Source organism: Eretmochelys imbricata, chromosome 6 (genome assembly GCF_965152235.1).
Source record: "Eretmochelys imbricata isolate rEreImb1 chromosome 6, rEreImb1.hap1, whole genome shotgun sequence".
NCBI lineage: Eukaryota > Metazoa > Chordata > Testudines > Cheloniidae > Eretmochelys > Eretmochelys imbricata.
The window spans coordinates 48,873,254-48,887,182 of NC_135577.1; the positions used below are offsets into that span (position 1 = coordinate 48,873,254).

The following is a 13,929-nucleotide window of genomic DNA, read 5'->3' on the forward strand; positions in this document are numbered from 1 at the left end:
TCTTACTATTCTTCCGTATAATGGCTCCTTCTGCAGTTAGTGAGGAAACTGCATGGACTGCTCCAAATTTGTGTCCTTTTTAACTCTTTAAAGCCTTTAAAGATTTCTCCAACTTCTGCCCCCATTGAAACAATTTAAACTGTCATAATTTCATTGATTTAAGCTATGACATTTACCCCAGATAATCTGTCCCTTGGTCTCCACCAATACTAGATCAGGATTTTAAGTGTTTGTTTCTTTCAGACACAACGTTACTAACTCCCAGTTGTTTTAAAACTTTTATACAGTGATGATTCCTGCATATTCTAAGAATCGAGCCTATTCTATCTTCTTCATACTCTTCACTGTGTTGGGTAAGTCACCTGTTCTCTTCAGTGACTTCGGGTTTGTACACACTACCACTTATGTTGGTATAACTTATGTCGCTCAGCGGTGTGAATAAGTGACATAAGTTACATCGAGCTAAGTGCTGATATGGACAGCGCTATATCGGCACGAGAACTTCTCCCGCTGACATAGCTAACGTCTCTCGTGGAGGTGATTTTTATTAGTGCTCTCCCATTGGCAAAGAGCATCTTCACCAGACATGCTACAGTGGCACAGCTGCAGCACTTCTAGTGTAGACTAGCCTGTAGAGTGCTAAGTTACTCGTTAATCATTTTACCACACCTTGACAGAGGAACCTTAGAATTGGAGTTTGGAAAAGCTGTTGTTGTTTTAATTTTTTTCTGGGATTTATAACCACAATAGTCTTTCTTTGTGTTTCTTTTTACTTAAACGCTGCAGTTTTATTTACCTCTCTGAAGTATCTTGAAGTATAGTTTTCATGAAAGATGTTTACAGCAATTTTACTCATTTTTTGGTAGGTTAGTCCATGACCAGTTGTTAGTTCAAACTTATGTAGAACCATACATACAAACTATTGGCAAATTGTATTAGTTGGGCTGGTGGGGAGGGCAAGAATCAGATATTTGTTGTGAGGAAGCTAATTGTGTTGAATTTTAGATTCACTTTACCAGTTTACTGTGCAACATACACAAATGTTGTAATTTAATTCTTATTTTTTTCTATCAAAGTTTTAAGATGTAAAGTTCTATTCAGTTGAAAAGTCTTCATTAGTTTCTGCATTTACAAATACTTCTGTTTTAAAACCTGACTTCCTGTTATAGCTCGGCTTATTACTTAAGGAATATACTTGAGTGAACTATAGAAATGTTAAGTTTGATTTCTCTCTTAGTGGCTATTGTAAAAGTGTTGTTGTAGGTCCTGTTTTATGAGTTAGCAATATTCGAATTCTATAGGACTGTTATTTCACCAAAAATGACTCTGTCTAGGTCCAAATTATTCATTGTGTGGCTTAGTCAGGCAAACATGATATGATTCAAAGAAAGTGAACTAAATGTCCAGCGGATCTCACTATATGTATTTCTTTTCTTTAAGGAAACTTGTTTCTGATGAACTTGCTGACAGCGATAATATACAATCAGTTTCGAGGATACCTTCTGGTGAGTAAAACATGCCTTTTTTGTGTGCTGATATGTGCTAATCACGCTATTGGTGAGCCATAAACATACAGCTTCTCAAGATAACTCTAAGTCTGAAATGCAGGGGAGTGGAGTTTGAAATTACCTTGTATTGTCAAAGCGGCACAACCTCTTTGATTGGGGACACAGTTACAATAGTATAAAGGCGTTTATACTAATATACCTTCTTCCTGTATGGGAAGTGGAGTAAGCTATAACCCAGTTTAATTGTGTTCTTGTACTAGAATTTGTACTGATTTAACTATTGTAAAAAATCTACACCCCAACCAAAATAGCTATATCAGAACAAAAACTATGTGGCTCAGGCCTAGGTGTATTACTGTTTATGGTACCTAGCACAATAGGTCCCATCTCTCGGTTGGGGCATTTAGGTGCTATTTTAATAGATAAAAATAACAATAATAAAAAAATCACTGTTATATATTCCTCCTGCATGGTACAGCATGTGAAATCCTCAAGTCAGAAGTGGTGACTGGTCCTCGCTACAAATCGTGTTGCTATAACTTCGGCCTGTAAAAAGAACCTTTTCTCTCTGTTTCATTTTTATTTTATGCTTAGACCGTATTGTGGCATGTGCTGTAATTTTTTAAAGTGCAAACCACTGAACTTGCTGCAGAACTTGAGTTCTGTGGAAGTGACTAGCCAGTAAATTAGAAGGAGACATTACTTTGGCTTGTTGCTGAATCTTCATTCCCCCTTTGCTACCATTTATTCATTTGGGTGGGGGAGGTGTTAAAGCAAGTTACTGCCTGAGCTGCAGATATATCCATGGATACTTAAATTCAAATAAAAGGAGTCTATGACATATAAAGAATCAGTTGTACACTTTAACTCCTCTGCCCCATAGTACCTTTCAGTAGTGCATTAAGCAACGTGGGGATTGTTCTCTCTTATCCTCTCCTCTAGGAGAGAGTTGTGTGTTCACTGTAGTGCTTTGTTTTGGTTTGCTTTAAAATGTACATGCTGCTCAGTGTTTATATTGGAGAAGGCAGGTCAAAGAAACATGCCTTGCCCATGGAGCAGGAGATAGTGAGACTTGTAATGGTCCTTAGCTCCTGGGGGAGTTTGTTGCACAGTCTTGGACTGACCGCTGAGCATGCTTTGTCTCCTGCCCAGATGAGCTTTACCTTATGTGTGTCACTGTTGCCCTCCAGTGGAGGTGAGCTTGGATCGCTTCAGCAGGAAGTGCTATGAGTGCTACTTCAGAAATGAAAAATCCTGAAACAGTGGATACAGGAAGAGGTTAACACTATAAAGGAATGAATCCCACAGCATTTGACATGTTAGTGTCCCTGATTTTTGAGTCTCTTGCACATTGTACCACATCTGGTCCTTGGTAGGCTGAGAGAGAGCTATGGGTAAGAGTGAGTCTGTGAGAGGAATTGGGAAAGGCTCTCCCTCAAACAGGATTGTACATGGGTTTTTACACTCATTGCCTTTCCAGGCTGAATAACTTTCAACAGTAAGTGAGGATGCCTGATTTGCAATGTAGGTAGTCTTGGGACTGTTCAACACTAGTGACATTGGAGAGAGAAGTTCTTACCTTATCTTAAAACTAGGGCTGTCAAGCGATTAAAAAAATTAATCGCGATTAATCGCACTGTTAATAATAGAATACCATTAATTTAAATATTTTTGGATGTTTTCTACATTTTCAAATATTGATTTCAATTACAACACAATACAAAGTATACAGTGCTCATTTTATATTTATTTTTATTACAAGTACTTGTACTGTAAAAAAACCAGTATTTTTCAATTCACCTAATACAAGTACTGTGGTGCAGTCATGAAAGTTGAACTTACAAATGTAGAATTATGTACAAAAAACCTGCATTCAAGAATAAAACAATGTAACACTTCAGAGCCTGCAAGTCCACTCAGTCCTACTTCTTGTTCAGCCAATCACTCAGACAAACAAGTTTTGTTTACATTTGCAGGAGACAATGGTGCCCACTTCTTCTTTACAATGTCATCTGATATTGCAAGATTTTTACGTGCCAGATGCACTAAAGATTCATATGTCCCTTCATGCTTCAACCACCATTCCAGGGGACATGCATCCATGCTGATGATGGGTTGTGCGCGATGACAGTCCAAAACAGTGTGGACCGACGCATGTTGATTTTCATTATCTGAGTCAGATGCCACCAGCAGAAAGTTGATTTTCTTTTTTGGTGGTTCGAGTTCTGTAGTTTCTGCATCGAAATGTTGCTCTTTTACGACTTCTGAAAGCATGCTCCACACCTCATCCTGCTGAGATTTTGGAAGGCATTTCAGATTCTTAAACCTTGGGTCAAGTGCTGTAGCTATTTTTAGAAATCTCACATTGGTACCTTCTTTGCATTTTGTGAAATCTGCAGTGAAAGTGTTCTTAAAATGAACAGCACATGCTGGGTCATCATCTGAGACTGCTGTAACATGAAATATATGGCAGGATGTGGGTAAAACCGAGCAGGGGACATACAATTCTCCCCCAAGGAGTTCAGTCACAAATTTAATTAACGCGTTATTTTTTTTTTTAACGGTCGTCATCAGCATGGAAGCATGTCCTCTGGAATGGTACCCAAAACATGAAGGGGTATACGAATCTTTATCATATCTGGCACATAAGTACCTTGCAGTGCCAGCTACAGAAGTGCCATGCAAATGCCTGTTCTCACTTTCTGATGACTTCGTAAGTAAGAAGAGGGCAGCATTATCTCCTGTAAATGTAAACAAACTTGTTTGTTTTAGTGATTGGCTGAATAAGAGGTAGGACTTAGTGGACTTGTAGGCTCTGAAGTTTTACATTGTTTTGTTTTTGAGTGCAGTTATGTAACAAAAAAAAATTTACATTTGTAAGTTCTTTCGTGACAGAGATTGCACTACAGTACTCATATGAGGTGAATTGAAAAATACTATTCCTTTTATCATTTTTACAGTGAAAATATTTGTAATAAAAAATAATACACACTTTGATTTCAGGTGCAACACAGAATACAATATATATTAAAATGTAGAAAAGCATCCAAAATATTTAATAAATTTCAGTTGGCATTCTATTATTTAACAGTGCGATTTAAAACTGCGATGAATCGCAATTAATTTTTTTGAGTTAATCGTGTGAGTTAGCTGCGATTAATCTGCAGCCCTATTTAAAACTGCTACCACCACCTTCTTGAGCATAGATCTTGGAAGATGGGTTTTCCAGTGTCTCTGAATTAACCTGGGTTCTTGCTTTCGTTACCATAGAAGAGCTTTTCCTGGGACTGATTTATTGTATTTTGATGTATATTACTCTTTTAGGGGGAAAGAGGCTGACAATTCTAGGCCATTAATTAAGAATACTCTAAGTGGGCACTGTGGGGTTGAGGAGAAGGAAGAATGAACAAGAAATCACAGGCTGGAAGTGACTAAGATCAGTTCTTGGAATCTCCCACAGCATTCATTCTGCTTCCTCTTTCCCCTACCCACCCTCTCAGTTATTTTTCTTTATAACTGCAGGAGGAGCTCCCATGTAAGGTGAGTGCCTCTTTATATGAGGTGGTTGAGTGGGCCATTGTATTGCCCACGCTTCCTCGATATTTCTTCCTCAGATCATGATCTCTCCTCCCATAGGCACAATCCTATCATTTAGACATAGCCCTGCTGAATTCTTCCTGGAGCTCAGAAGTGCACAGTGGGAATGTTTCTGCTTCTTTGCCCCTTGTGGAGTGCAGTATACTCCCTGCGATACCCCGCTCACTCCAGGAACCTGTACAGAGGGGATATTGCTCCCAGGCTCCCACACCCCTTTGGAGGCAATGTGCACTCTTTGGGGTGCAATCTTGGACTTTCCGTGTGGGAAGGGGGTCTGTGAATGTGACAGATACAAAAAGTGGGGAAATACCATGCATATTCCTTTCCTGCTCACCACTCCCCACCTGTCGCAGTTTGGCCTGCAGAAAGATAGTGGAGAGATGCACGCACTGACCGTGATGGTCACTCTTGTGAAAAAGTCTTATGTAAAAAAGTACAGATAAGACAAAAATGACTGGGGGCCTGCTTTTTGTGGGATCTTAACTGACCCTGCTCTTCTACATGGATGGTGGTGCACATTTATGCTTTTGGATACTCTAATACCACTCATCACCTGCACATTCTGGGGTTAGTTCCTCCAAAAGTGTGCTCACACTAATGGAGGCCAGGGCTTGAAAATCAGGCCCTGGATTTTTATGTGAACTCAGACGGTCCCCCATTTTCTCTCCCTTTTACTTTTACTGCCCTATCCCAAGGAAGAGGGGGTAGGAAATCTCCAAAACCATCCATGATTTCTGGGGATGCCAGAAGGCCAGTGTGTTTTCTGGCCAGAAGTCTTGGTCCTGTAGGGAGATTGGGTGGCATTCTTCTTCTCTGTACCCTGTCTTCTTGCTCTCTCCTAGCAATAGCAGGACTCGTATGTCGTCTTACTCTCTCCTAACAATATATCTTCTCTTGGACTCCACTGATCTCAGCCTCTGAAACTTTTTAAAGTTACTCTTTCAACTGCAGAGCAAATATACAGTTGGACCCTGTAGATGGACTGCTGGTGGCTAGTGGTGGGGGAATTGGCAGAGAGTGGGTGACCTGCCCTTCCTGAAACCCTTAACTGAACTGAAATGGCTCTTGTTGAGGCTTGCAGTTTGCTTTGGTTTGATATGGGCTATGACTCAGGCCACTCTTCACTTCAGCTACATGAGTTGCCTCTGTAATAGCTACTGAAAGGTAACTTCTCTCCTCTGTGTTGTTTTCACTGTATAGAAATCGGTTCAGTCCTCGCTCTTGAGGAGACGTTTAGGAATCCGGGCTGCATTCGAAGTCCTGTGCTCCCTGAAAGAGTGTCCTGTCAGTACAAATGAGTAAGTGAAGAATGCCACAGTGGATGTTGCTGTCAGGGAAGAGAGCAATATTTTTCCTCCAGTTGTGTCTGTTACTGCTCCATCTGTTTATTTAATGGGTTGTTTTTCCTGCTGCCTCCTCTCCTGCCCCCTATTATATTATAGCCATATCATTTAAACACAGTTCTGAGGCTCTCATTTGTGTCTGTATTACAGGTCGGGGAGGATGGAAGCTGGTTCTTGCTTTCACACCTAATCTTCCATATCTGTTGTAATTGCTTTAACAAATAAGCACTGGGCTGGAGTTAAGAGCAGCAGTTTGATGGTGCCTTCATGAGAGGCAGGAGAGACAGATTATGTTTCAGGATGTCTGTCAGAGTTAATTGTCTTTTTTTTTTTTTAATTTTATTTTTAAACAGATTGTGTGTCAATGCTAATACCTTACTACAAGTGCTTCAAAAAGTTGAAATGGATTTTTGCTGCAAGCAAGCCATCTTGAGGGTAGGAATCTGATTTTGTTTGATTACATTCATGTCTGTGCTTGTTAAAGATTCTGGCCTGATAGCCCTGGAGACTGAAGTCTTCTGTTTAACCACAGAGCAGGTCTGAGAATGGTCACATCAACAGAAGCTTCTTCCCACTGCCCTGCCAATATCGGAATCCCCTCTGAGTGTGAGAGCAGAGGTCAGGTCAGGCTGCAAGACCATTTATTTCTTGGCCTTCTTGCTGAAACTCTGAATGGTGTTGTGGAAACGGTCCAGCCTGCTCTCAGCTGGTCTTGGACCACCAGACGCATTTCTCTAATAGGTTAGTGAGCAGCTGTCTGATAAAAACAACTTTTGGTCACTGCTGGCAAACTCTATTTGAACCAGTGACTGAGGGTAGAAGGTGTCATTTCTCATTATATCCCCCCAGAGCCATTCAGTCACTTCTTAGTATTGGTCTATTTTGTTTTCATTAAACATTTTTGTTGCAAATTCTTTTTTTAAAACCCTGTCTTATAATATCAGTTTTTTAGGATTTTATAATGGAAAAGGGCAGCTGTGTAAAAATGGTAACTAGACCAGTTGAGCAGATGATTCTCAGTGTAATGTGGCTCTCAAATCTTCTCTGAAGCCATGACCAGATGTTAGGGTTACTGCAGCGGGGTGGCTACACTGCTCCTAAAACAGAAGGGGTTAAAAGCAGCCCTGGAGAGGGCTGTGGCTGGGGATGGCTGATTGGGGAAGCAGCCGCAGCTGGGCCACGCCCCAGTCAGGCCCCAGCTGGCCTGTATAAAAAGGCTGTGAGCCAGAGGCCCAAGGAGTCTCTGTCCAGTCTGGGAGAGAGCAGGGCCTGGCTCCTGCCTGACAGGATACTGAGGGTGGTGCAGTGCTGGGGAAGGAGAAGGCTGAGCAGGGATGCTCCAGGCTGGCAACTCCCCAGGCTGTAGGGCCTGGTCCAAGGCCCATAGAGGTACTGGGAGTTAGAGGAAGGCAACAGGTCTGAACTCCCTTTCCTATGATGAGTGGTCTTTACACTGCAGTCTGCCCCAGGAAGCGGGGGCTTGGTGATGACTGGCAGTAGCCCAGACTGAGGCAAGGTAGGGATAGTGGGTTGGGGGTTCCCCAGGAAGGGGAGACCCAGAGGCAGAGTGTGGGGGTACTGCCAGGGGGCAGAACCCCAGAGAAAGGGGCACCAGGGTCTGTGAGGGACACGGGGGCCAGAGCTGTGCAGATCACCGGCCTGCAGAGGGCGCTCCAGTCTGGAAAAGAGCTAATTCCCAAGGACGACCAGCAGGAGGTGCCGCAGGGGTGAGTCCGCTCCTTTACAGTTACGCACTCTTCAGCGTAGTGGGCAGGGAGGGAGGAGTTAGTGTTGTCTCTCCCATGTGAAGGGACAGAGAAAGCAAAGGTCAGTGAAAGATAATGATGGGTCAGTGAAAGTAATGACACTGTCCTAGTGTCAGACTTGCTCATTTGAATGCCTCAAAGCACATTTTAGCTCTAGGAGAAGAGCAAACCTAGATGTGCTAGAACATGGCTTTCTACAGTATTTTTTTCTAGCATTTGAAATGCCCTAAGGAGAACCAGGGCTAAAGTATAGGTGATAGCATGCCCATGGTTAGCTCCTTTTTGGCATTAGTAAGGCTTGTTGGAGGCTTAAGTTTAAGCAATGAAGTTGAAAATCTACTCTGTAAAGGCCTGACTTCTGTCACAGTTCAAACGCCATTTTTTAAGAGTGGAAGACGTAAACTCTGATCCAGTGATGGTCTTAACAAACCAGCAGTGCATGTATTCTGTCACAGGCATTGTCACAACATCCTTAACAATGTTACCTGGTAATGCTTTTGTGACTGGGTGCCTGGATGGGCCATGCTGAGAATGGGCAGACTGCAAGGAATAGGGCAGACAATCCCCAGAACTGGTCGTTTATTCTATAATTAGATTCACCAAGCCAGTAACAAAACAGTTTCTGTAACACCACATTGGTTAACAAGAAGCTGTATACAGTCCCCTTTAAGAAGTCCAGCCCTTGGTCCCCATTTAGACAGGCAAGTCTGATATAGTGAGGGTTTACTGAAAGCCTGATTCGCCCTATGTGATGTTCACCAATCCCAAAGGACGGGACACTTATCCCCAGGTCAGTATGAGTCTCAGATCTTATCCAGTATTCACGCAAATGCCAGTCCTTTAGTAACTAAAAGACTAAAGGTTTAAAAATAAAAGGAAAAAGAAAGAAGAGAGTTGCAGTGGTTAAAAGATCAATATACATACAGATATATGTAAAGTCCTTAGGTCAGTTTCATACCAGAGATGGTGAGGCTGCCGAGTTGTAAAAGTCTTTCTGGAATCAATTTAGAGGGTTATAGTCCAATAGGCAGTCCAGGAATAGTCTGTTCAAGTTCTTCCATGAGAATTCCAGGGTAAACCTGGAGACCTCAGTCTTATGGCTGAGACCAAGGATCTCAAACACGCGGCCTGCGGGCCGCATCCACCCCTCTGCCTACCTCCAGGCCAGGGGTGGGCAAACTACAGCCCAAGGGCCGGATCTGGCTGGTGGGATTGCCCCCCGTGGCGCCACGAGCCCCGCACCGCTCCCTGAAGTGGCCAGAACCATGTCCCTGCGGACCCTGTCAGGGGGCGGGGGGGGGGTAGAGGGCTCTCTGTGTGTTGCTGTTGCTTCCAGGCACCCCCCCTCTCCACATCTCCCATTGGCCAGGACCAGGGAACTGCGGCCAATGGGAGCTTCGGGGGAGGTACCTGGAGGAGTGGCAAGAGCAGCACATGGAGCTTCTCCCCCCACCCCCAGGGATGTGGTTCTGGCTGCTTCCTGGAGCGGAGCAGAGTGGAGCTGGGCCAGGGCAGGAAGGGAGCCTTCCCTGGCTCCGGTGTGCGCCGCTGCCACCCTGGAGCCGCTCTCGGTAAGTGGCGCCGGGCTGGAGCCTGCACCCCGAACCCCTCCTGCACCCTCTACTCCAACTCCCTGCCCTTAGCGCCCTGCTGCACCCTGCACACCTCTTGTACTCCCTGCCCTGAGCCCCCTGCCGCACCCCTCACCCCTCCTGCATCTCACATCCCAACTCCCTGCCCTTAGCCCCTGCCATACCCTGCACACCACCTGCACCCCCTGGGGGCAGGTAGGGGGCAGAGTTGGGGTGGGGACTTTAGGGAAGAGGTTGAAAAAGGGGGACAGGAAGGGGTAGGAAGAGGCAGGGCAGGGGCGGGGCCTCATGGAAGGGGTGGAGTGGGGGCGGGGCTGGGGTCAGCGGGGGTGGGGTGTCAGTGATGTGGCCCTCAGGCCAATGCACTAGTCCTCATGTGGCCCTTGTGGTCATTTGAGTTTGAGACCCTTGGCTTAGGCCTTCCATGTTAAAGTTTTAAGCAGATCTGAGATGGCAGGCGAGCCTCTCGTCACAGCAAGACCTCCCAAGATAGACTAGGCAGTGCAGATTGTTGCTTTGTAGCTAATCTTCTATTCCATAGGCATACACGGTAAACTAGTTACATATTTCATTCAATTAAGGCAATTAGCTGGTACTTCATCATAGCATAGATAATTCAGTTGAAGACAATATAGATAATATTATTAGTTTCCTGCAGTATAGTAAAACCTCAGTGTTATGAACTCCAGAGTTATGAACTGACAGGTCAGCCACAGGCCTCATTTGGAACTAGAGTTACGCAATCAGGCAGCAGTAGAGACCAAAAAAAAAAAAGTAAATACAGTACAGTATTGTGTTACACGTAAACTACTAAACAAATAAAGGGAAAGTTTAAAAAAAAAAAAGATTTGACAAGGTAAGGAAACTGTTTCTGTGCTTGTTTCATTTAAATTAGGATGGTTAAAAGCAGCATTTTTCTTTTGCATAGTTAAAAGATATATAGCATAGTTAATCTGCTGTATCTTGCATCTTTGATCTTAAGGTTAAACTAAACCATCCACATGCATAATATAAAGCAAGTAAGACATGAAAGGGAAGTAGCCTCTACAAGCTAATCTGGTGATTTTGTTAAATTTCTTACAATATATAGATAAACAAGTACACTTAGCATCTACCCTTGATTCCCATTACTACAAATGAATGGGCTAATGATTGCCGGTTTAGTACATCTCTTTGAAATTCACATACAAGTAGATTGTCTTGATAACAGTTTAACAAGAGGCGTTGAAATGTAAGGGGTCATACCAAGTTGGCTTTTCTGTCAGTGTCACAGCCTTTTCTAGGGACACACTCTTGCAACAGGTATTGCATGTGACATCTTAGGAAAGTACGTTGTATATGAACATATGTGTATTAAACTCTACATAAAACCAAATTAAAGACTCTTGAAGTAGGTTTAGTTAAAGAGCAGCAGGAGCCAGATGGCACAATTAAATGAAATGGAGGTTGTTTTAAAAAAAAAAGTATATATATTTTGTTTCCCTTGGTTGTCCATTCTAGTCTCAGTTACTCAGAGCAGGAGTACGTGGGGGAATATAGAACAGAAGGTATCCATAGTCAACCAACTCATTCAAATGGGAGGTCAGCATCAAAGTCAATCACACTATTGGTTAAGTGTTTTAGACACCTGTGTTTTGAAAGTTCAGAGTTGAAGGCAGTGGTTCTCAACCTGTTTACCATTGCGGGCTGCATATGCAGCTCTCTGTGTGTTATGTGGGATGCATCCAAACAATATATACGCTACCTGTATGGCCCTGAGGATGTCACATAGGCTGCACAGCTGTGTGCTGGTTGGGTCGCAAGCAGGTTGCAGGTTGAGAACTACTGGTCTAAGGCTATGTCTATACTAGACAGCTTACAGCGGCACAGCTGTACCAGTGTAGCTGCACCACTGTAAGATCTCTAGTGTAGCTGCTCTATGCCAAAGGGAGAGAGCTCTCCTGTTGTCATAATTAATTCACCCCTCAGTGGGGGGCCCCTCCCTACCCCTTCTGTCTGCGGCTCCACTCCTCTTCTGCCTGTGGCCCCGCCAATAGCCCCACCCCTTCTGCCCTCCCCACTGCAGTCCCGCAACCCCTTTTGCTCCTTTCTCCTCCCCTCCTCCCCCCCCCCCCCGCACTGTGGCCCCAAGACCAGAGAAGCTCTGTCCTCACGCCACGGCATGGGGACTACAGCAGGGAGTGAGAGCTTCTCCAGTCTCAGGGCCGCAGCGGGGGTCTGGGTGCTGGGGCTTCTTCTGCCACCCCCACACCTCCCCGCGCTTCTGCAGGGGACCAGGGTCGGGGTGCTAGGGCTTCTCCCTTCCTGCCCGCCCGGCACTACTGCTGGAGAGCAGGTCGGGCATGGGGGCTTGCCCTGCTGCCCTGCAGCTTCTGACAGGGATGGTGGGGGGGAGACGCTGGGGGGCGGGGACTTCTCCCACTGCCCTGCAGCGTCTGCCGGGGACTGGGTCAGGGGCTGCTGGGGTGGGGAGATTCCAACATCTTGGGGCTTCTGTCAGGGACCAGGTTGGAGGCCAATGAGGGCAGGAGGAGGCTTCCCCCATCCTGTGGCTGCTTCCAGGGACGGGGTTGGGGGCCGCTGGAGTGGAGATTTCTCCATCTCGTAGCTGCTGCTGTGGAGTGGGGATGGGCTTGGGAGCTTCCTCTTCCCCACCTACTTGGTGGCCAGAGCCCTTGGGCATGGGCGCAGTGGCTAATCCACCACTGCTCCTAATCCAGTGCCTTGCCTACTGGAGCCTGCTGCCTCCCTGAGTACTGATATAGTCTTCAGGCATCTGCCCTCCCTGCAGATCTATTAAACACAGATGTTGATTTGTGTTTCTCTTGTATGTAAAGACAGTTCGGTCATGCCCTCATGGCATACTGTCAGCTGCCCTGTTTCAGAAACTCTTTGATGAACTCGACAAAGATCCTGTTAAACAGGTATGTACATGACCATTATTTATATAGCACTGTTAATCTGTGCAGTTCTGCACAACAGTAAATAGCAAGCTTTGGCTGTGAAGACATGAAATTGAGCAGACAGTACATATATATGGAGCGGTGAAGAGTCATCGATTACATGGTGTGTTCACTGTTGTTCGTAAATGGTTTTTATAGTGGCAGATTCCATTGATTTTCAGTCAGATGGCCACTTTTAAAACATTAAATGCATCCCCCCCAAAAAACATATCCAAATAAAAGCCAAACAAAAATGTTTGTAATACTTCTTATCTTTGGAATTCTTAAGTGATTCGACTAAGCAAAATGGGTGTAAATTTTCCTATATTAGAAGATATGATTAGTAATAAGCAAATGGAAGATGAGTTGGAGAGAGATTTTGCATTTCCAGCACTTATAAGAGAGAACAGCTAACTTACAAACAAACTTTTGGGGAAATGTAAACTACCACATATAAACTTTATGTTTAAGTGACTGGACTGTGCTAGAAGAATTAAACCATTTCACATTTTAAAAAAATAATCTGTCAGTAGCATTACATCAAAGAGCATTTATTCAGTCTCCTCAGCAGTTGGTCTCTAGACCAATAAATACACTAGAAAGGAACAATGCTGCAAATTTATAATTGTTGTTTCCAGGGAGGATTAACAAGAAGATGAGCAAATGGTGCACCATTTTTGATCATTAGAAATACGTAGGGGGACTAACAAAAAACACACATGGTAAATAGGTTTGTGATGAAATGTATGAGGCATTTAAAAAGTTTTACCACCATGAGAGAGTCCCATTTTAAGGCAATTCATTGTCCCCATATGTTTATCTTTTGGAGGACGATGTCAAAGCCTTCTTCAATAGAAGTCTTGCCTCCCAGTTCTTGAATGAAGTCAAAGTTTTACTGGACTGCCAGTGAAACATACAGTCTTAAAGCTTGTCTGCACCCAGCTGCATTGATTTTAACTTAAACTGGTTTTAAAAACTCATTATAAACTCTGGTGCAAACCCTTGTCTGGACACTCGTATTTCGGTTTAAGGTGAGCTTACTTTGGTTTAGGTTAAACAGATTCCTAATCAACATAAAGTAAATCAAAACAAACTTTTCCTAAACCAAAATAACAGCATTCACATGGTTTTTGGCACCAATATGACTGAACTGGTTTAAAAAATCACACCTTTAGTTAAAC

The 13,929-nt window shown here is 43.9% G+C and overlaps 1 protein-coding gene across 3 annotated transcripts in view; it reads left to right on the plus strand.

Moving 5' to 3' along the window:
• Positions 1 to 13,929, plus strand: part of TPCN2 (two pore segment channel 2) — a 58,115-nt gene that overhangs the window by 22,931 nt on the left and 21,255 nt on the right. For all 3 annotated transcript variants that reach the window (XM_077818503.1, XM_077818502.1, XM_077818504.1), the window contains exons 9-13: positions 288 to 353; positions 1,441 to 1,505; positions 6,306 to 6,403; positions 6,802 to 6,883; positions 12,644 to 12,730. In XM_077818503.1, coding sequence (XP_077674629.1) covers positions 288 to 353; positions 1,441 to 1,505; positions 6,306 to 6,403; positions 6,802 to 6,883; positions 12,644 to 12,730 — 398 coding nt within the window. The remainder of the gene's footprint in view (positions 1 to 287; positions 354 to 1,440; positions 1,506 to 6,305; positions 6,404 to 6,801; positions 6,884 to 12,643; positions 12,731 to 13,929) is intronic.